The sequence below is a fragment of the Panthera tigris genome, chromosome B3, assembly GCF_018350195.1.
Source record: "Panthera tigris isolate Pti1 chromosome B3, P.tigris_Pti1_mat1.1, whole genome shotgun sequence".
In the NCBI taxonomy this organism is placed as follows: Eukaryota; Metazoa; Chordata; class Mammalia; order Carnivora; family Felidae; genus Panthera; species Panthera tigris.
In genome coordinates, this window is record NC_056665.1 from 105,742,973 (window position 1) to 105,767,140 (window position 24,168).

Consider the following 24,168-nt stretch of genomic DNA (forward strand, 5'->3'; position numbering starts at 1 on the left):
TGCAGAATCTGGCCAAGTGGGATACTTTTGACCTGGTCTCCCCCGATAATTCTGTGTGTGTCTTACTCTCTGGTCTTCTACCACGCTCTTTCTTCTCCTTCTCATTCTACTGTTCTTCCTCTGCTCCCTCATCCTTCACACAGCACTTCTCCCAGACAAGCTCTGAAGCTAACATCGCTTTACTCTTAATTATGAGAACCACATTCATTCCTTCCTTTCCTTTTTTAACTGCTGAGCTCAGAACTCAGACGAGATTAATACAGTCTTTCTTGGAATACGTACCTTTCTCCTTATTCCCGGGTGTTCGTCTAACTCTTCATCCTCTCTTAAAACTATCCACACACAGTCTGTCACTCGACTCTTCTTTGGGAAGGACTGAACCTTTAGCAGGTGCCTCTTAACAGTGTTCTGTACAAAAGAGAGCTAGTGGTTGTGGTATCGTGAACAGGGCTGTGGACTTTGCACAACCAATGCATGTGTCACGGGAGGAGGGGGAATCCCTGACACTAGACCTGAGTTTCTTTGCCCAGTAGATAAAAATCCAAACTGAAGGGAAAAAACAAGTTTTTGTCTCTCCCTTCTCCCTTCTCCCTTCTCCCTTCTCCCTTCTCCCTTCTCCCTTCTCCCTTCTCCCTTCTCCCTTCTCCCTTCTCCCTTCTCCCTTCTCCCTTCTCCCTTCTCCCTTCTCCCTTCTCCCTTCTCCCTTCTCCCTTCTCCCTTCTCCCTTCTCCCTTCTCCCTTCTCCCTTCTCCCTTCTCCCTTCTCCCTTCTCCTTGTCTTACTACCTTCCTTCTACACTGAGGAAAAGCTAGAAGATACTTGTCCTGTCCACTGGCACCATTTGAACACAGGAACACAAATGCCTAGAAGCTATCAGGCCACTAGACCCATGAACGCACTGGCATCTGCATCCACTACATCCTCCTAGGAAAGAGGGGGTATCCCTGGGCTCTGCTCCGGCCCAGCCCTTTCTTCTGCTCAGGGACCCAGCCAGATCAGAGGACTGCCCTTCTCCTAGATCATACGCCTTTCCCTCTTGACTCTTAACTTGTTCGTGTCTCAGCCTTCCACAAAACAGCTTTTAATACCACATTCCACGTAGCCACCATCCTCTCTCTTTCTCAATATAAGCAAAGTTCTTGAAAGCTTGTCCACACTCGCCTCCTGTTCACTCTTCCTCACCTCCCTAAAGCTGTTTTCACTAAGGACTCACCACCTCCTTATTGCCAAAGCCAGGAGGCACTTTGCAGTCCTTATCTTCCTTGACTTGTTGGTGGTATGCAACACCAATGGCCACTTGCTCCATGATGAAATGCTTTTCTTTGGCATTTCATTGTCTCCTCTGAAGGTTCCTCCTCTTGTCCTCATTCCTCAAAAGCTGGCTTGTCTCCAGCCCTGCTTTGTTTCTCTTGGTGGTTCCCCTGGTTACCTCACTCCCATCCATGCATGTTACAACCAATATCAATGCTTTGTCTTTCAAATAGATCTCTTTAGGATATCACACCCATTTGTCCACCTGCCTAGGAATCACTCTTGGTTCTCTTGCTAGTATTTCAAACACTAAACTCACTTTCTCAAAACCCACCCGCTCTCCTCCAGCTATCTCTTCCTCGGTTTCCTGTTACACTCTGTGTACTTTGTTGCCTAAGCCAAAAGTCTGGACCTCATCCTTTTGACCCTCTACCCTAAACCATCCATCAGCAAGTCAGGCCAGTTGTATTCAACCCCCACCTAAATAGCTCTAGAATCTACTCACTATCCAATCCAGGCCTCTGCCCTCTCTCACCTGGACTACTACAGCAACAGTCTAATGCCAACCCCCTAATACTTTTGATCCTTTCTAGTTCTTTCTCCATTCTATGAGCATGGTGGTCTTTTTACAATGCAAATTCAGTCTCCTACCTAAGATTTTAAGCTACACCCCAGTGCCCACATAAAGACTGAACTTCTTACAAGGTCCTTGCTGCTACCTGGCCTTGACCTCTGATGCCATTGCAGCTGTCCTTCTACTTGCATAAATGCTGTGCCACCCATTCCAGACCCTGCCACTTGATATGCACTCTGCCTGGAATATATTTACAACCGCATACCATTCACCTGGAGTTCTAGTTCTTTCTCTGCTGGTGGCATCCAGACTGACTGCCTTTTCTGAGGTCCCTTATTTAAATCCAACAAACTTTGGAAACCTACTAAATGAACCATCCAAATGCCAGCTTCAAGTTATGGGGAGGATCTTGGGGTTCAGAGGGTCAATGTCATTAAAAAAATGTATATATCCAAGGGTATTTGATCCAGAAAATAGCACACATGGTCAGGGCTGTGGGTGTATATACATCTATTTGTAACTTTAAAGGAAATCAGACACAGAGTACTTTTTCAACTTTAAATATTATTGTTATTTCTTCCACATTCCATGCTCATTTGTTCCTCCAAAATAAAATAATGGAATCAACAACTTCAAATCCTGATGTTTTTCTCATCCATCTTTTTTACATGGAACAAAAAATGAGATGGAATTAGATAAGCCAGAGAAATAAACAAAATTGAATGGAAAATACACATAGAATTACTCATTCTAGCATGATGTAATAGAAAAAAGCATTGAGCTGGCAGTCAAGAGACCTAAGTTCTATTTCTGACGAATACATGAATTTTCTTTATAATCCTGGGTAAGTGGTTTAATCTCTCTGGACCTCAGTTTTATCACCTACTTGATGAGAGCATTGCATCTCCGCAGTCCCTCTAATGGTCTATGCGAAGCAGATACTGCTACAGGGCTTACACGATCTGATTTGAGAGACCGTATAGAACAGAAAGGTGCCATAAACGAATCTTATACCAATAAGTAAAAAAAGGAAAGTTTTTTGAATATTTGAATAATATTTCATCGAAATATTATTGACATACATCACTGTATAAATTTAAAGTGTATAGCATAATAGTTTGACACTTACAAATGTGAAATGATTATCATAATACGTTTAGCATCTGTCATGTCCTATAGATACAATAAAAAAGGAAAAAAAGAAAAACATTTCTTCCTTGTAATGAGAATGCTTAGAATTGACCTTCCTAACAACTTCCCTATATGTTATACAGCAGTGTTAGCTATCATCATGCTGTACATTCTATCCCTAGAACTTAATGTATCTGGTAACTGGAAGTTGGTACCTTTGGACCACCTACCTGGAAAGATTTAATCTCGTAGCATATTTTAACAATGACCCGGAAGTAGCACTTCTAAATGAAACCAAAGTTACAGTCTTGTCCTAGGGCCAATTAACAGAAAGAGTGAAAAATTACTGCAATAATTCCGTTATAAATTTCAGTTCTAATACTTGTGTGTACTTTTTAGCTCTTGAAATTTGTTCCCGAAAAAAGTGACATTGACCTGTTGGAGGAACATAAACATGAACTGGATCGCATGGCCAAGGCTGACAGGTTCCTTTTTGAGATGAGCCGGTGAGTTTGGAAATGCATAAAATGTGAACATGCCCTCTACCTTTCTCAGGAAGTTAAACTTTCAATCCTGGTTGAATTATTTGGGCCAATAACCTGGCTTAACTTGAAGCCTTTTTAAATTGCAAAATCTTCTGAAGCCTGAGTTGTGTGGAATTTGTTTTGTTCATGTGAGTTCTTGCCCATGGGTGAACCAGGGTGAGGGCTTCTTCACAATTACCTCTATTTCTGGACCTAAACAGGTCATAACTTTTCCTGGTTCCAGTCGGGGTCATTCTCCTTACCACTTTGACTTCTTGGAATCGTATCTCACTCCTCTCTGTACCTCAGCATCTCAAAAAATAGACTCAGCAATGTCGACCTAGAGCCCACATTACTGAACTGCTAGGGTCTGCATGTCAAATCCTGACCCATGCAGACATCTCTAATCAATCATGGCATACTTCCCGTGAAGCCTTGGCAAGCATTTTCAACCCCTCTCCAGAAAGCCCAGAGGCAGCCACTGCTTCATAATTTTGTTTGGCATGTGAGCTGAGTCTCTTTGCCATCCTCGGCCTGGAAATTTGATTCTGCATTAGACAAGGACCAGTGGTCCTGAGACTCTCAGTCACCCCCAGGGCAGCACTCTTCCCCTGAATATCAAAGGCCTACGAGTGTAGCTCAGGTGAACATATCTCTCGCTGTACGTTTCTACCATATCCAGAATTATTTTGTTGTTTGTCCATCCCAACTTGTCATTTTGTATATAGTACTGTAGGACAAAGGATGGTTTTGGATTTTTGACAAGTGGGCCCAGCAACCCTGTGTATCAATAGGTAGATGGTCACTTGCGTAGCTGCCATTTTGTCATTGTCTAGCTCTGTGCATGCATCGTCCCACTTGATCCTCTCATCTGCCCTGCCAAGAGGGCTGGTAAGTAGGGAGGTATTCTCTTCCATCTAATGGAGGAGTTAAGTTACCTGCCAAAGGTCACCTAATAAGAGGAGAACCTGGACTGCAAACCCAGGTCTGCCTGATTATATGGTATCATTTTGGAGGAGGGGCTACTGGACTGAAGTTTCCACTAGAGAGCAGGTAAGGCAGTGGTTTGGTTTCAGAAGACCTTGGCAAGAATGCTCTGCCCTCGCCCCTCAGCAGCAGCAACCTATCTTACTGATGACCAGACCACTTTGCACCCTCTTATCTTTGGTCACCAGTTGCCATCTTGAAGGCACAGCCTGCCAGCCCTGAGGGGAGCAGATAGGGAGCTAACTGTAAAGAAAGAGGAAGGTTTGGGGACATGAGTGGGGAGAAGACGAGGAGAGAATGCCGGAGACAAGTTTTACTCCACAGCTTTGCCAAAGGCAAATTTTGTGGAAAGTTAAGTATAGGAGAGACATAGGACACAGCCCCTTACGTGCAGCAGAATGGGGAGGTTTTGCATTCTCATTCCTTTTTATCTCTTCTGTCTTCACAAGAGCTGCTGGGACTCTGAGGAAAGGGAGGTGGCAACTCTCCTTTTCTTTTAGCAGTTGCCTGACCTGGTTAGAGCTAAGGACCCTGCTGCCATTGCCCAAATACCTCCTGTTGGTCAGAGGGAAATGGGCTCTCCAGGTGAAGTGACCTCATTTCCTGTCCAGCAGGGGAATTGTGCAGGCTTATGTGTGTGTGTGTGTGTGTGTGTGTGTGTGAGAGTGTTGGGGGGGTGGTGCTCTAAGGCACCTCCACTTCCATATCCATTAAGTGAACATAGATAATATATTAAGTAGATGTTCATTAGTCCATTCTTGCTCTTACAGCATCAATCATTACCAGCAAAGACTGCAATCGCTGTACTTCAAAAAGAAGTTTGCAGAGCGTGTGGCAGAAGTGAAACCTAAAGTAGAAGGTAAAGTCAGGCCTCCAGATTGAAAGTGATGTTCATCTTAAGTGCCCATTTGCAACTGCAACCCAAGTGCAGGTAGTAAACAGGATCCCTTGGGTGATTTTTTTTTTTTTTTTTTTTTTTTTTTTTTTTTTTTTTTTTTTTTTTTTTGCTTAAAATCTTTTGAAATTGTGATGAGTAATTACTTAATGTCTGCACTTGGCCCTGTGGCCCAGCCTGGGTTCTGGAGCCCACAGCACATCTCCCGAGCTCCTCTGTAGAATCAGGCTTTTAACATCCTGGATGTTGGTCAGAACGTATCTGACTGCTACTAGCATTAAACCTGTAGCCAGCTTTATTGCAATGGTGCCTTACTAGGTATTTCTAAGGGAAGATTTGAGGCTATTAAATTTTTAAGTGTTTGAAAAAATGGGCATCTGAAGAACACAGCCACAGAATGCAGGCTGGACTCAGGACCCTGCTCAAGCCCCAGTCCCTGAGGACACCTGCAAGCTATAACATGAAACACATTTGGCCAGTTTTTCTGTCAATAGAATTGATCAGTTATCCTCTCAGTCTTACTCATACCAGGCAAGAAAGTGTTTGCAGAGGAATGTGGGAAATGCAATCACTGTTTCATATATCCCTGCTTACAGTTGATGAGCCAGTCAAGAAAAGGACTAAGAAAGGATAGGCTGGTGCGGCTGTGGGTCTCTTGAGCAACGTGAGCTGGCTCTCCCTGTCCCCTTGCTCTTTGCTTCTAGGTTAGGTGTTTTGTAAGTGCTCCCTGGTAGTCTAGTGACCCAGGCTTACATCGTCCGTGTCTGCTCCCAGGTGTGTGGATTTAGGCTGGGTGTCCCTGGAAAGTCCTGGTGGTAGTAGTTGTGTTCATGTGTGCTTTGTTTTGAAGCAATTCGTTCTGGCTCAGAAGAGGTGTTTAGGAGCAACGCCCTGAAGCAGTTGCTAGAAGTGGTTTTGGCATTTGGAAATTACATGAACAAAGGCCAAAGAGGCAATGCGTATGGATTCAAGATATCCAGCCTAAACAAGATTGCTGACACAAAATCTAGTATTGACAAGTAAGTATGGTATCTTCCAACACTTGGAGGATCCAGGAGCTTAGGTCAGGACCCCTCTGGGCCTCCTGGGCCTCCCTGATCCTGCAGCCTCTGGTTTGCTGGTCTCCTGCTCATGCTCTTTCCTTCTCTCCAAGAGAGAAGTGACCTCTCTTCTCTCACAGTTATAAATATCCCTAAATTCCCATTGGGTCAATTATCCTTCATCCATTTTCAGTCCCCAGGGATATCAGCTAGTCTAAGTTTTAGGGTTTTCTTGGGTAAACTTTTTGTTATAGTATAATACACTAAGAACAAGTCCACCGGTCTTAAATTTCACAAACTGGACACCTCTGTATAACTAGTCCCCAGAACAAGAAACAGAATGTGACCCACATGCTGCTGGTCTCCTCATGACCTCTCCCAGTCACAACCCCTCCACAGAGAACTGTGTTCTAGGGGAAAAGAGAAAACTGACAGCCGATGATGGGAAGCTTGTTGGGCTTTTAGGGTATGTCTTCCTTTATACATTGACGCTAGTGGCTATAAAAACTGATGGGGTCTAAGTGCATTTTGGCTGTTGGTATTAAGCCGCTGCTCCCAAGACTCCTCAGAATGCTTCCTAGAAAGTGTAAAAGTGAACAGATTCTTGTTAGAAACACTGAGAGGTGGAAATGCTCTGGTGTCATTAACAGAATCATTAGGCATAGTAACACCAGTTTCCCTGAGAGCCCTGTTTCTCTAAGGTTCTTACTGACTTCAAAGCAACTTGCCCAATTGTCTCTAAGGCAAACTTCTCTGCATCCAAATTCTTTTTAAAAATAGGCTGTTCATCCTAATTATTCCTAACTAGCAAGGGCTTTTTACTCTATATTTTCTATAAGGTTAGTGATGCATAGCATTATGGCAACCCTGAATCCATCCTATAAAGAAATAAGCAGGGTGGGGGAGCCTGGGTGGCTCAGTCGGTTAAACATCTGTCTCTGGGTTTTGGCTCAGGTCATGATCTCATGGTTCTTGAGTTTGGCCCTGCTTCAGGCTCTGTGATGGCAGCATGAAGCCTGCTTTGGGGATTCTTTTTCTTCCTCTCTCTGCGCACCGCCCCCTCACCCCCTCCACTCACACTTGCTCTCTTTCAAATAAATAAACTTTAAAAAAAGAAATAAGCAGTGAGTGTGTTAAGTTGTAGGGCTAAACCTTATTTTTTGCATCATGTAGAGATAGATTAACAAAGGCCAGCTGTTCTATCACCACCTTATTTTTAATGTGAGCACTTGATCCTTCCAGAGCACTTTCATATTTGATTGTGTGAAGTGCACGGGCCAAGTGCTACATTGCCTACTGTCAGATAAAGAAACTGAGGCAATGTCAAGTGGCTCATTTAGTCTGCCTAAGATCACAAGCAAGGTATTTGGTCTCACAGGTATTTGACACCTGTCCTATTGTCCCCACCTCTACTCTAACAACAGATGGATCTTATTTGTAGGTTGTAGTAGGTAACTGCAACATCTCACCTGCACATAAGCAGCAGTCACCTTTTTCCTTTTTTCTTTTTTTTATTTTTTTAATTATTTTTATTTTTTTTTATTTTAGAGAGTCCATGCAAGCAGTGGGGTGGTGAGGGGAAGAGAGGGAGAGGGAGGAAGGGAGGGAGCAAATCGTAAGCAGGCTCAGTGCAAAGCCCAACATGGGGCTCGATCCCACAACCCTTGGGATCGTGACCTGAACCAAACTGTAGAATCGGATGCTTCACTGACTGAGCCACCCAGGCACCCAAGAGCAGTCACCTTTTTTGAGGAAGGGTGTTCTCTTCAACTGGGCTTATAAGTTGGAGAGGAAAGAGACCTTTACTACCATTTAGGTCTTCTCTCTCTCTCCCCCCCACCCTCCCCTAATACCTTCTGCCATTACCTATCAGCCATTACTGATAACCTGGCACTTACTATGTGATTATCTGCTTATCGAAGTTACTACAGAATTTATCTAATACACAAGCCTTTTCAAAACAATAAATTAAAAATATTTCTGTTTTTTTCTTCCCTCTTCTTCCTGTGAATATTTGGTCCCTGGAAATAGTACCAGTGTCTTCTAAACCCATAGTGCCTAAGCACAGTGCCTTGTTTATAAGCAGTCACTCATTGGGGAGCCTGGGTGGCTCAGTCGGTTAAGCGTCCGACTTCAGCTCAGGTCACGATCTCGCGGTCCGTGAGTTCGAGCCCCGCGTCAGGCTCTGGGCTGATGGCTCAGAGCCTGGAGCCTGTTTCCGATTCTGTGTCTCCCTCTCTCTCTGCCCCTCCCCCGTTCATGCTCTGTCTCTCTCTGTCTCAAAAATAAATAAATGTTAAAAAAAAAAAATTTATAAGCAGTCACTCATTAAATGTCAGTTGAATCTTATCAAACTGCACAAGGGTGGGACAGTGCACATGAGGGACACATTTACTCTGCATTAAAGGCTTGTTTCCAGTTATACCAGCGAAAAATCAAATGTGTGGCTGTTGTTTTCATTCTTTAAGAACTTACATTCAGTCGAATTAGGTGTTACTTGGATAGCACATAAATGTGAGTGCTCTGATCTAGGTTGAAGTCTTTCTACATGAAGAAAAGTGTATATGGTTAATTAAGTTCCCTCCGAATCACAAAGCATCTCTGTGAAACAGTGAAGAGAAATGGCTCCGCTCTGTCTCGTGACAGTCGCTGGGATTTTACTTCCTCACGCAGCAGGCACATGGGCTGATGCTCAGCTTCTGGGAGCAGCAGAATTGAAGTGGAAGGATAACAGCTCAGTGTCTGCAAAGGAAATGGCCGGAATATTAGCCACCGATTTACTTTGCTGAGCTATTGTTTTCTAATTATTTCTTGAGAGCAAGAAAAATAGAAAAAAAAATTTTTGCACGTGTGGGTCAGTTGACTCCGAGGAATGGGATTGCCTTGGCATCTATGAAGATGCAAGGGTAACCAGAAGTGGAAAGCATTTCGTTGTTGTTGGAAAGGAAATGGTTTGACAACTCTGCTTCATGGTAGTTGGGGGTGGATGGGACTGTTGGGATGTAGCATCGTGAGTTAACAAATTGCCTACAAATTACGGACATGTTTTTAAAGAATTACATTTGTGTCCTCCTGATTATGGTAACCTTCAGTAGACTAGTGGTTCTTGATCCTGGCTCTTAGAATTACCAGGGAGTTTTTAAAAATACCCATGCCTGGCCCCACCTCATTCCAGTGAAATGAATCTCAGGTTGGCCCAGGCATCCAGGGCCCAGGTGACTGTAATGTGCATTGGAGTCAGGGACAACAGGACCAGACTGCTACAGCTTTGCCTGACAGACAGTGTTATCAGACATCCACTTTTTCAACCCAGGTCAGTCAGGGTTCAGTGCTGTCACCACCAAAGAGGGAGCTGGGTTGTATAGTTAGGAGCTCAAGTGTTGCTAAAATTAGGAAATGGATTTTTGGCTGCAAAGATGTCATAGCCATGATGGCACAGTCCTGGTCCACTTCCAGGACCAGCCCTAAAGCAGGAGGCCTTCTAACTTCCTGAATGTCCTTTGCTGCAACAGCAAAACAATCGAGTCAGAAGGGAAAAAAGCTAACAAAGTGAGTCAGAGGATTGGGGGGTGGGGGGGCAGAGGGAGGGAGTTATTGAAGAGTTGAAAAAGCTTAAATGAGAATTATCAATAAATTCTTATCAGTGAGTTGCTGCTCTGTACTTTGAGATTTGAAAAATAGCTATCCTTTTCAGTGAAATAAACATCCCTCCATCCCCACCCCGGCTGGCCCCATCCCGTTGTCATGAACCTCAGGCACACCTTGTCTTTGGGAGGATTCGCTGTGAAGCTATGTCCCCACTGGCAGTGGTTCCAATTCATTTCTGTCATCCAGATTTTGAAGGATGTTTGTTATGAGCCAAAGTAGTAATTCTTATCCCCTTCCCTTTTAGAAGAGATATGCTTCCTTTCATCATAAGTTATGTAAATCCCGTGTAGGCCCTCCCCTTATCCCCTTCTCTTGAGAATCCCTGCCTTAAAGGAATCTCCAAATTTTAAAATGAATGCAGGAGTATAGCATTCTTGCAGGTTCAGCCACTTGGATATGCAAATCATATGCAGATATTAACCATGTTTAATACTTTTTCTTCCTCTATTGTAGGAATATTACACTTCTGCACTATCTCATAACCATTGTGGAAAATAAATACCCCAAGGTCCTCAATCTAAATGAAGAACTGCGGGACATTCCTCAAGCAGCAAAAGTAAAGTAAGTACTTACCCGTGAATTGTTTTAGTCTTTTAAATCACTTGGACTGTGCTTCAGCCATTGAGGTGGTCAGCTGGCATCGCGTGAAGAGGGTCCTTCTGTTTGCTTTCCCCTGAGTAGCATACGAAGTAAAGTTTGAATCCTACCCAAGTCACTGAAATACGTTACATACTTTTGAATATATATGTATATATATGAATACACACACACACACACACGCATACATGTTTTGTATTTCCTTTGGATTATTCCTGCATGCAATTTTTAACCACCAGGAAACCCAATTTTCTGGGTTATTAAGAGTATAAGAAAGGAATACAGTTTCACTAGTACTTTTAAAAGGTAGTTCTGTTACATACAGGTAGGAGCACTCTTAGTTAATGAGGAAACATGGCTAAGCAAATAGAACGTAAATGTCAGGGCGTTGCTAGTAATTTTCACATGTGCACACACTCTCAGAAACCAAGGCAGCCTTTTAATGGAAAGCAGTCTTTATGCAAATGAAGAAACTAAAAATAAAATGGAAAGTTGCCAAACTTTCACCACAGACTTCACACCACTTTTCAGAGACTGAAGAGCAGGCAGTTTTCCTTGTTGTTCTTCCCTCCTGCTTTTGGCCCTTTAAAAAAAAATAAATGCACAGGGGCGCCTGGGTGGCTCAGGCGGTTAAGCATCCAACTCTTGACTCCGGCTCAGGTCATGATCTCGCAGTTCATGGGTTTGAGCCCCACGTCAGGCTCTATGCTGAGAGCACAGAGCCTGCTTCGGATTCTTTCTCTCCCTCTCTCTCTCTGCCCCTCCCCTGCTTGTGCTCTCTCTCTCTCTGTCTCTCTCTCTCTCTCTCTCTCTCTCAAAATAAATGTACTTAAAAGAATTAAAAAAAATAGGCGTGCCTGGTGGCTCAGTCAGTTAAGTGTGCGACTTCAGCTCAGGTCATGATCTCGCGGTTTATGGGTTTGATCCCTGCATGGTGCTCTGTGCTGACAACTCAGAGCCTGGAGCTGCTTTGGATTTTGTGCCTCCCTCTCTCTGTCCCCTCATGCTTATGCTCGCTCTCTCTCTCTCTCTCTCTCAAAAATAAACATAAAAAATTTTAATAAATAAAAAGAATTTAAAAATAAATGTGTGTGTGTATTTAAAACTATCTTTTGCAGTGAATTTGAAAAGTATGATGAAGAGTAGGTTAATTTTTTTCCCTCTTTTTGTAGACTTTGGTAGAAATGTGAGACATGAAATTAAAATGTTAAAGTAAATGACATTTTGGTGAATTTGCTAACATCTGAATTATCCACAAGATTTATGTTATAATCTCTGAGATCTAAAAGCCTTCAGATAGAAAGTTATATGGGAGAAATCCAGGAAACTTTCTCTATAAAAAGAGACAATGAGATCTAGTTAGTACAACTTGAAGAAATACCATTGTTGATTGAAATTTAAGCCATCACCTTGTAATACTCACATCACCAGAGCTTCAGTGAAAAGCAGTGCCCTAATTATGAAGAATACAATGTGAGCATGATTGTGGATAAGGCGGTTTCTTTTACTTGTTCGAAAGGAGCTACGTATGGCAAAATATTTATTTCTACATGTGATAATTGGCTTAAGTGAGATTTTTGTGAAATTGAAACATGAATTATTTTTGTAGAGATGACAGGCATTTCTGCTCTTTTTAATCTATAAAATGTACCTACTGGCTGAGGAAAACAAAAACCATAGGTCCACGTTTAAATGGCTTAAGTTTAAAATTTTATCTTTCTGTGAGATCTGAGCATGGAAGGGAATTTTGAACATTGAAAATACACTAGGGTGGACTTCCAAGCGTGAGATATGTGAACCCATTATGTATTTAATACATACAAGTCGCATGTTGGTTACTAAAATGTTGCTATTTACAACAGCATGACTGAGCTGGACAAAGAAATAAGTACCTTGAGAAGTGGCTTGAAAGCCGTAGAGATGGTAAGTACGTGTTTCTTCTTCTGATTCCCAGTCTCGCCGCTGCTGCGAGTGCTGATGATATCCAGCATGGTGGTCTGCCCAGGATAAACATTTACTGATTAAAAAAAGAAAAAGGAAAACAGCAGCAACAAGGAAGCAAAGGCTGGCTGTGTTACCCTGGCGACTCAGCTGCAGGATGTCCTGGGGTGTCACCGGAGCAGGAACTGGGAAGCTAGGGTCACACTGATTTCCCACCTGTAAGGCAGGACTCATTAAAGTGGGTTTGGCCAGATAAGGATACCCTCAGTGTCCATGTTCTGTTAACAAGTGATGTTCAGAAAATGGGTGATGGGCATTGAGGAGGGCTCTTGTTGGGATGAGCACTGGGTGTTTGTATGTAAGCAATGAATCATGGGAATCTACCCCCAAAACCAAGAGCACACTGTATACACTATATGTTAGCCAACTTGACAATAAATTGTATTTAAAAAAAAAAAAAAAAAAAAAGGAAAGGAGGCATCAAAGGGAGGGAAGAAGTTAATGGTCATTTTTGCAGACTACCACACTATAACAAAAGCCTTGAAAATGTGTGTCACTATAAAACCAGTGATCGTATTTGTAAGGATTGTTCTGAGCATGTGATTAAAGACATGCCAAAGGAAAACAAAACAAAAACAAGTGAGTGATGTTCACTCTCAGTAGAGCAGTGGAACACCTCTCTTGTGTTGAAGTTGGTCTTTTGGGGAGTATTTATTGAGTAGACACTTGGGCGTACGGTCCGTTTTCTAGGCAAGGGGTCACGATGATTCCGACTCCTTCCCTCCAGGTGTTGAAATGGCCAAGAGCAGTGAGTCCAGCTAACGTTCACAGTTACTCAGCCTGGCCACGTCCAGATAAGCACAGTGGTTACAAAAATGCCTTGAGGAAGAAGGGTGGACTTGGCTAGTCCAAAACTTGTGGAATGACTGGCATTGATTAGAGGAAGGTTCTCTTCTGGAAGAGATGAACTTCGAGCTGTGGCTTAGAAGGAGGGTGGCGTAGGAGCGCCTGAGTGGTTCATTCGGTTATGCTGCCAGCTCTTGATTTCTGCTCAGGTCATGATATCACAGCTCATGAGTTCAAGCCCCGCACTGGGCTTTGTGCTGACGGCACAGAGATTGCTTGGGATTCTCTCTCTCTCTCTCTCTCTCTCTCTCTCTCTCTCTCTCTCTCTCTCTCTCTATTTCTCCCTCAAAATAAATTTTAAAAAATTTTTTTAATTCTAAAAAAAGGAGGGTGGGGTAAACTTAGTTACATAGGAGTGAGGTTGTCCCTGGTGTGCAAAACTACCTGGGCCGAGCCTCCGTGGAAGGAAAGCAGGCCACCCTGCTGGAGGCAGAGGAGTGGGTGCACTTAAACATGACTGTGTGGGCAGAATGCCACATGGATACCACACAGCACTGCCACCAGTGAGGAGGGGCCGGTCAGGACAAGAAACCTGCTTAGGAGAGTGATCCTCACTCCGGTCTGGTACTTGACAAAGGAGACTGTTCTTCAGGCAGCTTAGCAAGGTGGCCCCTCTCTTAAGTATCTTTCAAGTCGTGTATCAGTAATGCCATGAAGAACCTCCTTCCTTTCTCCTGCCATAGACAGCAGTTGACTTCATGGAAGACATAGCTCTAATAAAAGTTAAAGTCACAATATCTAATCTTTTCCTGTTTTTTATAAATCAGAAGCTTGTAAGGCTCCCCCCGCCCCCTTTGTGGCGGGGCATGGGGAGGATGCTCTTTCAAAAGGAAAGGGAGATGAACTGAATGAAATATTTCTGCCAACCCCAATGGGTCAAGACACTGAGTGAGTGAGTAGGATGGTCCTCCTCAGATTTCAGAGGCCCAACAGGCTCAGGGCAGTTTGGGATGAGGCTTTTTTTTTTTTTTTTTTTTTTTTTACAGCCTTCTCTTCGTTCTCATTTCCTCCTGGTGGAAGTCTTTCTTGAGACTAGTGTGGCAGTGATGACACAGCCCTAAAGCCTGATAATGGATCCTCTGACCTTTGCATCTAAACTAGCTCAGAGCAAGACATGAAGGGGGGAGGGGGGTCCAAGGAGGTTTTGTGTTTGGGGTTTATTAAAGGTGGTTTTGCTTGAATCTGTCCAGCACCTGGGTCATGTACACTAACACACTTCTCGTAGGAAAGGGACTACAGGAGCCTTCCCCTCCCCCTGGCAGCATGCATGTCAAGATGTAGCCCTGGAAGGAAATATTGGGAGGCAGACCTTGGCCTATCTAAATATTCATGTATCCCAGTTGTGATTTACACAATTCAGTTATACTGCTTGAAGATAGCAAAGTTGGAATTCATCATCTGCCTTTGAATGAAAGAGAATAGTACGTTTATGAAATACTTTCAAATTACTCTCCTATCTCTGTACCTCACATACATACATGTTCACTTGCAAGGCCAAAGTCCTAGAATCGTGGCAGTTTATTCCAATCAAAGCAAGTTCCATACTTTCTAAATTTCTACTTGTTATTTCCTTGATTCTCACGGTGATATGGATATTGCTTGCCTTTTGTCAAAGAAGGAACTGAGGCCGAGGCCACTTGTCATGGACAAGAACCAAATCCGTGGTGGAGCTGAATCAGAACCATAGCCTGTGACTTCTCCACTCCTGCTTGGTAGTTCCTCCACCAAAGCACGTATAGAAATAGAACCAGATTAAGTCATTGGTAGGCAAGATGGTTGTTACTGAGACTGTGCAGAGTCAGACAGATCTGACCTCAAATTCTGGCTCTGTCGTGTTTCAGCTACTAGACTCTGAGCCAAGAATTTAATCCCTCTACACCTGAATTTATGTGTCTGTACAATTAGAATAATAATCCCTCGCTCATAGAGGGTGAGATAAAGAAAGTGCATCTGGCAATGGTTGAAATTAATTACGAAAATTAGATTTGAATAATCTGTATGTTCATCACCCTGGTAATGGAGAATATGGATAACTAACAAGGCACTAATACTCCTGCCTGCCTGTTCACAAAAACGGAATGGTGTAGACAAGAATAAAAATGGGAGACAATTATGGTGCCAAACATGACAGTTGAAATCCCACTGACCCAGATATCATCACGTAGCCTCAATATAGCCAGAGGGAAAGAAGGAAAAACCAAGCAGCCAGAATTCTGAGCACAGAGTATCAACAGATTAAATTCTCTTGCTTTCAGTCACACACCCTTTGAATCTAATTTGCTGTTTATTTAATTTCTGTTAATTGTATCCCAGTGCTAATCTGCTTATATCCTAAAGCTGGGGTAAGAAATCTCAGGGGCACCTGGGTGGCTCAGTCAATTGAGCATCTAACTCTTGGTATCTCAGCTCAGGTCATGATCCCAGGGTCATGGGATTGAGTGTTGCGTCGGGCTTCACACTAAGTGTGGAGCCTGCTTAAGATTCTCCCTCCCTCCCCCGCCCTGCACCCCCTCCGCTTGTGCTCTCTCTCTAAAATTAAAAAAAAAAAATCACACCAATAAAGGGCTCCAACGATTGGTACATTGCAGTTTGCAAATATATGCGCGCACAGGGGCACGGCTTGGGCATGGCTCAGGCATTGTGGGCAGAGGGGCAGAGGGAGCTAGGGCATCACAAAATGGTTTGGAGTAGGTTCCGATGTGTTCACCATTCAGACTTACTACATTTGAGGCATATGGAAAATTAGACAAGGTGTGTGTGCATCTGCGTTTGAAGCCCACCTTGACATTATCCATTTCCTGTGTTGAAGGAGCTGGAATATCAAAAGTCTCAGCCCCCACAACCCGGAGATAAGTTTGTGTCTGTTGTCAGCCAGTTCATCACAGTAGCCAGCTTCAGCTTCTCTGATGTCGAAGACCTTCTAGCAGAAGCTAAAGACCTGGTAAGTTTCCCGTTGCATACCGAGTGTTGTTTGACAGGGCTGACACTTCCAGGTATTCTGTATTTTCATATCTCGGACTGTGATCATTTGGAACACACCCCTTTTTGTCTAACCTATGTTGCCCTTAGGTTAGCAAGACCTCAAAGTATCTGGATGGTATAAAACCACAAAATATTCTGCAGTTTTCTCTTGGTTGATATTCGGGTGAAGTACCTGTCTCTGGAAACCAGAAAAGAGTCGATTATGAAAACCAGAGGCCAGGTAAAGTGTGAGATCAGGTGTGACCAAGGCCAAGTGTCTTAGTAGCTGTAAGTTATATGCTCTCCTGAGATAGAGACTTCAGGCAGGATATTCCCTCTTGAACTCTCCAGCAGACCTTATTAAAGGAGATACACTTTAATTCACAGCCTCATTACAAGAGGCATATGTTTTAATAATACGGTGCTTTTTATGAGTTTTGCTATTTAAAATGCTGTTTGCCTCTAAAAGAAAAGTTTTCGTTGGCTAATAACCAAGACCTCAACTCCTCGTTATTTCCTCTTCCAAAATACATACCCATTTATATACATGTGCACATTGTCTCATTTTTCTCTCACCCCCCCCCCTTTCTCATAGTTAAATAAATCATATCAGGCCCCTATGCCACCCTGTTGAGTTCTTCCTCAGTGCTCATCTCTCAGTTGCCGTAATACTCTTTTGCTTTAACTTGATCTTACCTTTGAAACTTGAGTAATGGATGTCATTCCCTGTAGCCACCTGTTTAGTAATAGATATAGATGATTGTTTATGTAAAGTGCACACACAACTGCTTAAAGTTCGGAAGAAGATCATATTAGGATACATTAGCTAGTCTCAACAGTAAACCTGACCTCCAACATTATTAGATAAATGGAAAGAGAATATATGTTCAGATGACTGCTGTTAAAAGTCCCATGACTGATGCCAGCAACCTCCACTGTGATAGTCCCCACCCATGTCTTATGTGTGCCTCCTGTACAGGAGGGAAGGGACCCTTCCCCGTCCCCCACTCCAAACCAGGCAGTACAGAGTCTACTTCATTAAGGACTCAAGAATTTTTATAAGAATCAACTCTACAGTTAATTTTTGAGGTAAAAACACATGCTTGTGCACAACCTACTTTTAAAAAAATTTTAGTGTGGGAACTTTAGTCTGGGAACATTAGTCTGGGACTAGTTTTCTTCAGATTTTTAAGACTAAAATACACATGACTTCATCATCACTAGAATTCCTAGATAAAAAGATCATTCAGGATGGCTTGAAGTGCATGAACTTGAGTGTTTTAGAAACTCAGTTGTAGGCTGTCTAATGCCATTTTGCTCATACCAGAACTTTTAGAAATTAGCTTATAAAGCCATGAAGGCAGGCTAGAGCTCTGTGCTTATGTGAACAGTGTATTTTTCCCTAAAGAACTCTGATGTCTAGTAGATTATTTCCAAATAAGTAAAGCATTGAGAACAACTCAGTGAAGAGAAAAATGGTAAAAGCACATTTTTATTATACGTTTAAAGATGTGAAATAACAATTATAAAATGTCATGTGCACACACATCTATTACTTCATAGTTTTATCTCAGAATCAATGTTGAGGGGGAATTGGAGGAAGGTGATCAAAAAGTACAAGCTTCCAGTGATAAGATCGATGAATATAGGGGTTGTAATGTACAAGGTGATGACTCTAGGGAACAGTACTGCATGCTCTTCGTGAAAGTTGTTAAGAGAGTAGACACTTCCGTGTGTGTGTATGAGGTGATGGATGTTAACTTATTGTGGTAATCATCTCACGATATATGTAAGTCATGTCGTCATGCCATACACCTTAATTTTATACAGTGCTGCATGTCAATTATATTTCATAAAAACTAGGGGAAAAGAAAATACTGAAAAGGTTTCCTTTAGGGAGATAGTACTACCAAAATATCAGAAAAAAAAAATAATAAAGGCAAGTAATGCAAGAAAAATAAAAGCAATTAGAAATTCATGGGTTGGAGGCAGTGCATAAACACTTCATATGCTAAATGAAGAAAATTAAAGATCTGGAAAATGTTAAGTAGTTGATGAGGCATAGGGATTAGGAATTCATTTGACTCTGAAGCTGTAAACACCACCCTTCGTAGCTCAGGAGTAACAGCATCGGATCCTTACAGGGGGAAGAGAAATTCCAGCAAACAGTATCACTGGCATTGAACATTATTTAGATAGTCATGATACTGCTAAGACTCCTGAAAGCATGCGATCTTGAGTTCTGAAGATAACTGCCAGAAGAAGTAAAACCAGAAGAGTACAGCACAGGGAACAATAACGTTTGGTGACAGATGGGGACTGCACTTTTCCTCATGAGCACTGACTACCATATGCAATTGTTGAATCGTTACATTGTATACCTGAAACTAATATAACACTGTATGTTAAGTGTACTTCACTTTAAAGAACTAAAATATGAAATAAACTGACACATTCACCAGTCCAAAAAAAAAGAAAGAAAGAAAATCAAAGAAAAGAAAACTTGAGGTGTTGAGGTGCTTGGATGGCTCAGTCGGTTAGGCATCCAACTCTTGGTTTCAGCTCAGGCCATGATCTCACGGTTTGAGTTCGAGACCAACTATCAGTGCAGAGCCTAGTTGGTATTCACTGTCTCTCAAAATCAATAAATAAACATGCAAAAAAAAAAATAAAAGAAAGAACTGAAGAGACTGGTGATACTATTTTGTTACTATATCCATATGTTTGTATTAACTTTTTAAAATTCTCCCTTAATATTTTGCTCTTACGGTGTTTTAAGAGGATTTGTATTGAAAGGGGTTGCAAAACAAAGGATTTGGAATAAAATTGTATTCTCGGTCCTAAAGTAGGGGTTTGATTAATGATCCCATGGTCAGTTGTTTTCTAATTGAGACCCAGGAAATATCACAACACGAGCAGCTACACAACATGATCAGGGAAAGCAGCTAAGAAGGACTGGATCCCATTTGTTTTTGATATTAACCATATGGCACCAATAAATGATATTAAACTACTTCAAAGAAAAGTTAAAAGTACAAGTTTCCCTACCCCTGCTGAGTTTGCTATTAGTTTTATGTCTTGAGTGCTCTGCCCTACGATATTTTGCTTTCTTGTTTTTACTACTGTTTAGTTAATAAAAAGTCATAGTAGGTAATCATTGGCGTTAGGCTGAAATGAGGTGGAAACGAATAAATGGTTTCAAAAGTTGAGGAGTATTCAATTTTTTTTACTTTAGACATGAGTGATAGGCTTGTTCAGCAGCCAAAGATAAATACAGGCTCACTAAAATCCAGCAAGTTATATTTGACTCTTCCTGCGCTTCACTCCTTCTAGAGAGATAGATTTCTATTTGATCACAGAATTCTCTCACAACACTGAACTTCTTAAAACCTCCTTTCTTCCAGTTTACTAAAGCAGTGAAACACTTCGGAGAAGAGGCTGGCAAAATCCAGCCGGATGAGTTCTTTGGCATTTTTGATCAGTTTCTCCAAGCTGTGTCGGAAGCCAAACAAGAGAATGAAAACATGAGAAAGAAGAAGGAGGAAGAGGAACGCCGTGCTCGCATGGAGGCTCAGGTAAGAAAATGTTGAAACTGGCCGTTTCCAACTCCTGGAAGTTCAATGCTGCGGCTCCTTGGTTTGTAGACCGTGCTGCGATGTGCCAGCAGGAGGGAGGGCATGCTGGAGTTCCATTTCTTACAAATTATTCTAAAGAAATAATCATAAATTTGCACAAAGAGAATAGTAGTCTTTACAGTAGTTCGACCTGGAAACAACCTAAATGTTTACCAACCAGGCAGTAGTTTTAAATGCAATAATAGCTACATAGTGGAATATTTATGCAGTCCTTAAAAATCATATTTTTAAAAAATATTTAATAGGGGCGCCTGGGTGGCTCAGTTGATTAAGCGGCCAACTCTTGGTTTCTGCTCAGGTCATGAACTCACAGTTCGTGCATTCGAGTCCTGCATCGGGCTCTGTGCTGCCAGTGCAGAGCCTGCTTGGGATTCTCTGCCTCCCTGCCTCTCTGTCCTTACCCGGCTCATGCTGTCTCTGTCTTTCTTAAAATAAATAAATAAACTTAAAAAAAAAAAAAGAATATTTAATGATACAAAAAAGCTTATAAATGTATTTCTATATGAAATCTTTTTCTTTTTTAATAAGGTAAGTTTTAATAAGGATAAATGATAGTGGTGGGCTATACCCCCAAAAGGTTCACAATGCTTCATCTCTTAACAGTAGGATTAAGAATGATTTTCCCTCATTTGTTTATATGAATTATCTAAGTTTTCTAAAATGCACATGTATAATTTGGCTTTTAATAGTAGTAAATTGTATGAAGCAGGCTCCAGGCACCCACAGGAAATTCAAGCTAAGCCTTTGATGTAAGGAGAGTGGCCTAATGAGCATTTGCTTTAGTGTCTCATAGAAAACAATATCTGGGGTCTGTTTAATAGCGATAACTTTCTGGTTCCATTATAGAAATATGAATTGCCTCGACTGCTCTTGTTCTAACTAGAATATCATGAGGTTTACCTAGATTCTAGACGATGAGTGTCTAATCACAGAGTAGTGGTCATTTTTCATCATTATTCCTTGCTTCTCAAATGAGACCTCATGTCCCAATTACCCCTGTCTTGTGACGTCCAGGGGGCTTAGCAGCCATAGATGCACATGGGTTGATGTGGCTGAAGCAACGCTATATTTCAGACTTCCTCTCCACCGAAAACAAAGCACAACATTTTGACGCTTCTCTAAGAGGTTGCTTTCTATTTGCAGCTCAAAGAACAGCGTGAAAGGGAACGTAAAATGAGGAAAGCAAAAGAGAATAGTGAAGAAGGTGGAGAGTTCGATGACCTGGTTTCAGCTTTACGCTCAGGAGAAGTGTTTGACAAAGACCTTTCTAAACTGAAACGGAACCGCAAGCGTATTACCAACCAGATGACGGACAGCAGCCGAGAGAGACCCGTCACAAAACTTAATTTCTAATTTTCCTTGGATACTTTTTTAGGAAGCCCATTAGCAGCCCTTTGAAGTGACTAGAACTTTTCATTACACTGCCTTGCAATCCAAACAGTGGCAATTTCTTCCTTCATCTGTGAGTGAATGCGTGAATGTGTGTGTATGTAAATGTATGTGTACATATATATTAAAAAATGTATATAGAAGTCTGAGTGTTGTCTGGAGACCTATATGTATGGTTAAAAACAAAACTCTGTGTTAATGTATGTGCTCAGAAACCCTTTGTGTATGCATTCATATTGAGTATGGCTCATTTTCTTCCCTTGAACACCATGGCTGTTCAGAAGCACAATGCTGTCTCCTGAAAGAGATGACAGAGACATTCCCTAGAGTAAAAAAGAAAAACAAAAGCGAAAAAAAAAAGAAAAAAAGTAAAAAAAAGGCTTGAGAAATATTTTATGGTTTCTAAGCTTGGTATACTTAGAAATTATTTTCACTGGGGAAACTGGTGTTGGAAAAATATAGATTTAAAATGGTTTTTGATAGTTGACGATGTGATGCTGGTGTAAAGCATCAGTAATTAAGAGGAACCAGCTTAGAATTTCTGACATTGGTGTGGGGGTGCAGGCTGTAAATGTTTATTGAGAATATCTCGCACACAATCTGAATTATGTAGAATATCAATCAGACTCTTTTTTAGGAATTTACAACTCGGGCATCAATTTTGTTTCCTAATTTCATCGCGTTCTCTGCCAAGCGCTCTTGAAGATTTCTTTACATGGCTTTTGAAAAGAACACTATTTATCTACATGCAATTCACGCTCTTGTTAAAAAACAAGATCGCCAGAATGTGCTTGTTGTTCTAACAATGTAGATATATAAACTTTAAAAATAAAATTTCCCACCCAAGACCTAAAAGGAGGAATTCTCTGAAGGGATAAAAAAGTATTTAAATTTTTTTATGGGGTGCCTTTTTTTTTTTTTTTTTTTTTTTGTATCTTCTATTTTGTAGGACAAGGGTGCATCTTCTGTCAATATGAGTCTGGACTAAAGGACACTTAACGAATGCACAAAATGCCAACAACACCAACAGAGATGCCAAGATCTATTTATCTCTAAGTATGTTTGAAATGGTTTGTTGTTTATATGTTGTCATTTTAAATTGTGTGTCAGTAAAGCTACCTGTAAAATTTCAGTCCAAAAGATAAAGCTCTCAGGGAGAAATGAATAAAAACAATGAACATTAGAAAATAAAATATAGATGCTTACCATTAACCTACCAACTCTTAATATCCTTAAATTATATATAAAGAGGACTGTTACTTTTTTTTGGTTTTTTTGGGTTTTTTTTTTTTTTTTTTTTTGGCTTTGCTTTATTTATTTGTAGTGGGGGAGGGAGGGGCTAAGATTCTCTCTTTTCTTTCTATCAATCCTGTTGTGGTTGGGTTTCCTGTGGAGAGAGTAGTCTGTCCTGTTGCACTAGAACATTATTGACTCACGAAATTGAGTTTTTCAGTCAGTTAACAAATATTTATTAAACACCTACTATGTGCCAGGCTTAGTAGGGCTACAGTGATAAGCAAGACAAAGTCCCTGCCCCCAAGGAGCTCATGTTCTAATGGGGATAAAGGGGTGAATAGAATACCAATAGGCGCTGTACAGGAATCATGCTATTTAAAAATACTTTGTATGAACTTTAATGCTTAGTGCAGACGGCGAGGCCCTGCACTGCGTGAAAGCTGTGAAGTAGTGCTCAACGAGTTGTCAAGAGCAGTGGTTTTACGTTTTGTCCCCCTTCATTGCGAACTTAGAGACTTTCTACATGTTTTAGGCAAGTAAATGACTCTAGCACATGAAACAGTCATAAAAACACAGCAGAGGTTGTGTTCCCCAGCCCCTAGTTACCAAGGTCTGCAGATACACCCAGTTAGAGGTGCAGACAGAGACTCTGCTCCAAAAGGCTTGGAGATGAGGAGTGGGATATGATGAGGGATGTGTCTCTTCCTTAACTAAAGTGCCTCTATCTTCTTTTCTATTCATAGCAGGAGAAATTTGGTCTGGCTCAATTTTGGAACTGTATTTTGAAAATGGCTTTGTTTTACAGTTTAAGGAATGGACAAGTGGATGAAGTGTCACCTAAAGGAGCAAGTTCGCGTAGCCTGTCCCTCTTGCCCTTGGTAATCATCCTCATTTTGATACGGCCATCCTGGTAGGCCTCCTTTGCCATTTCCATTCTTGGTTTCTTTTCCCAAAAGCTTTGTGCAGGTAATTCCATGTGCCATTGTTGGAAAAAAAAAAAAAATCTACTTTTTAGATTGGTGCTGGTGTAAGTAGCCACTTTTCTCTCTTGGGTGTGTATTTTAAAGGTTTTTGTTTGTTTTTTTAAATTAATGCCAAAAAGAAAGCATTATAATTTGTAAACTTAATTATATGTCTTGTATCTTATTAGCTTAGTAGTTGGAACCACTTAGTCTTTAGGTGCAAGACTGTTGTTACAGTACCAAGAAAAAAAATGTTGTGTCATGAGATTGTACATTTTTTTTTAAAAAAGCAATATGCAATAAAGAGATGAATTCATTGGGTGTATGTATATGCTTTCGATGAGTCATTAGAACATTGCCAAACGTCTTTTTACTTTGCACTATTAAATACTGCAAATTGTTTAGTAAGTCAAAAATACATATTTTTAAATTTGTACATCCGGGCTGGACCTAGAAGGGTATAGTTTTCTGCTATGGTAGCATCTGATATG

The 24,168-nt window shown here is 41.4% G+C and overlaps 1 protein-coding gene across 1 annotated transcript in view; it reads left to right on the forward strand.

Moving 5' to 3' along the window:
* The window catches only part of DAAM1 (dishevelled associated activator of morphogenesis 1), a 173,906-nt gene extending 152,043 nt beyond the window's left edge, over window positions 1-21,863 (forward strand). Inside the window, exons 18-25 of the mRNA XM_042989809.1 lie at window positions 3,356-3,462; window positions 5,238-5,326; window positions 6,213-6,381; window positions 10,504-10,611; window positions 12,510-12,570; window positions 16,304-16,435; window positions 19,860-20,030; window positions 21,234-21,863. Of these exons, the coding sequence (XP_042845743.1) occupies window positions 3,356-3,462; window positions 5,238-5,326; window positions 6,213-6,381; window positions 10,504-10,611; window positions 12,510-12,570; window positions 16,304-16,435; window positions 19,860-20,030; window positions 21,234-21,443 (1,047 nt within the window). The 3' untranslated portion in view covers window positions 21,444-21,863. The remainder of the gene's footprint in view (window positions 1-3,355; window positions 3,463-5,237; window positions 5,327-6,212; window positions 6,382-10,503; window positions 10,612-12,509; window positions 12,571-16,303; window positions 16,436-19,859; window positions 20,031-21,233) is intronic.
* The last annotated feature ends 2,305 nt before the right edge of the window (window positions 21,864-24,168 follow it).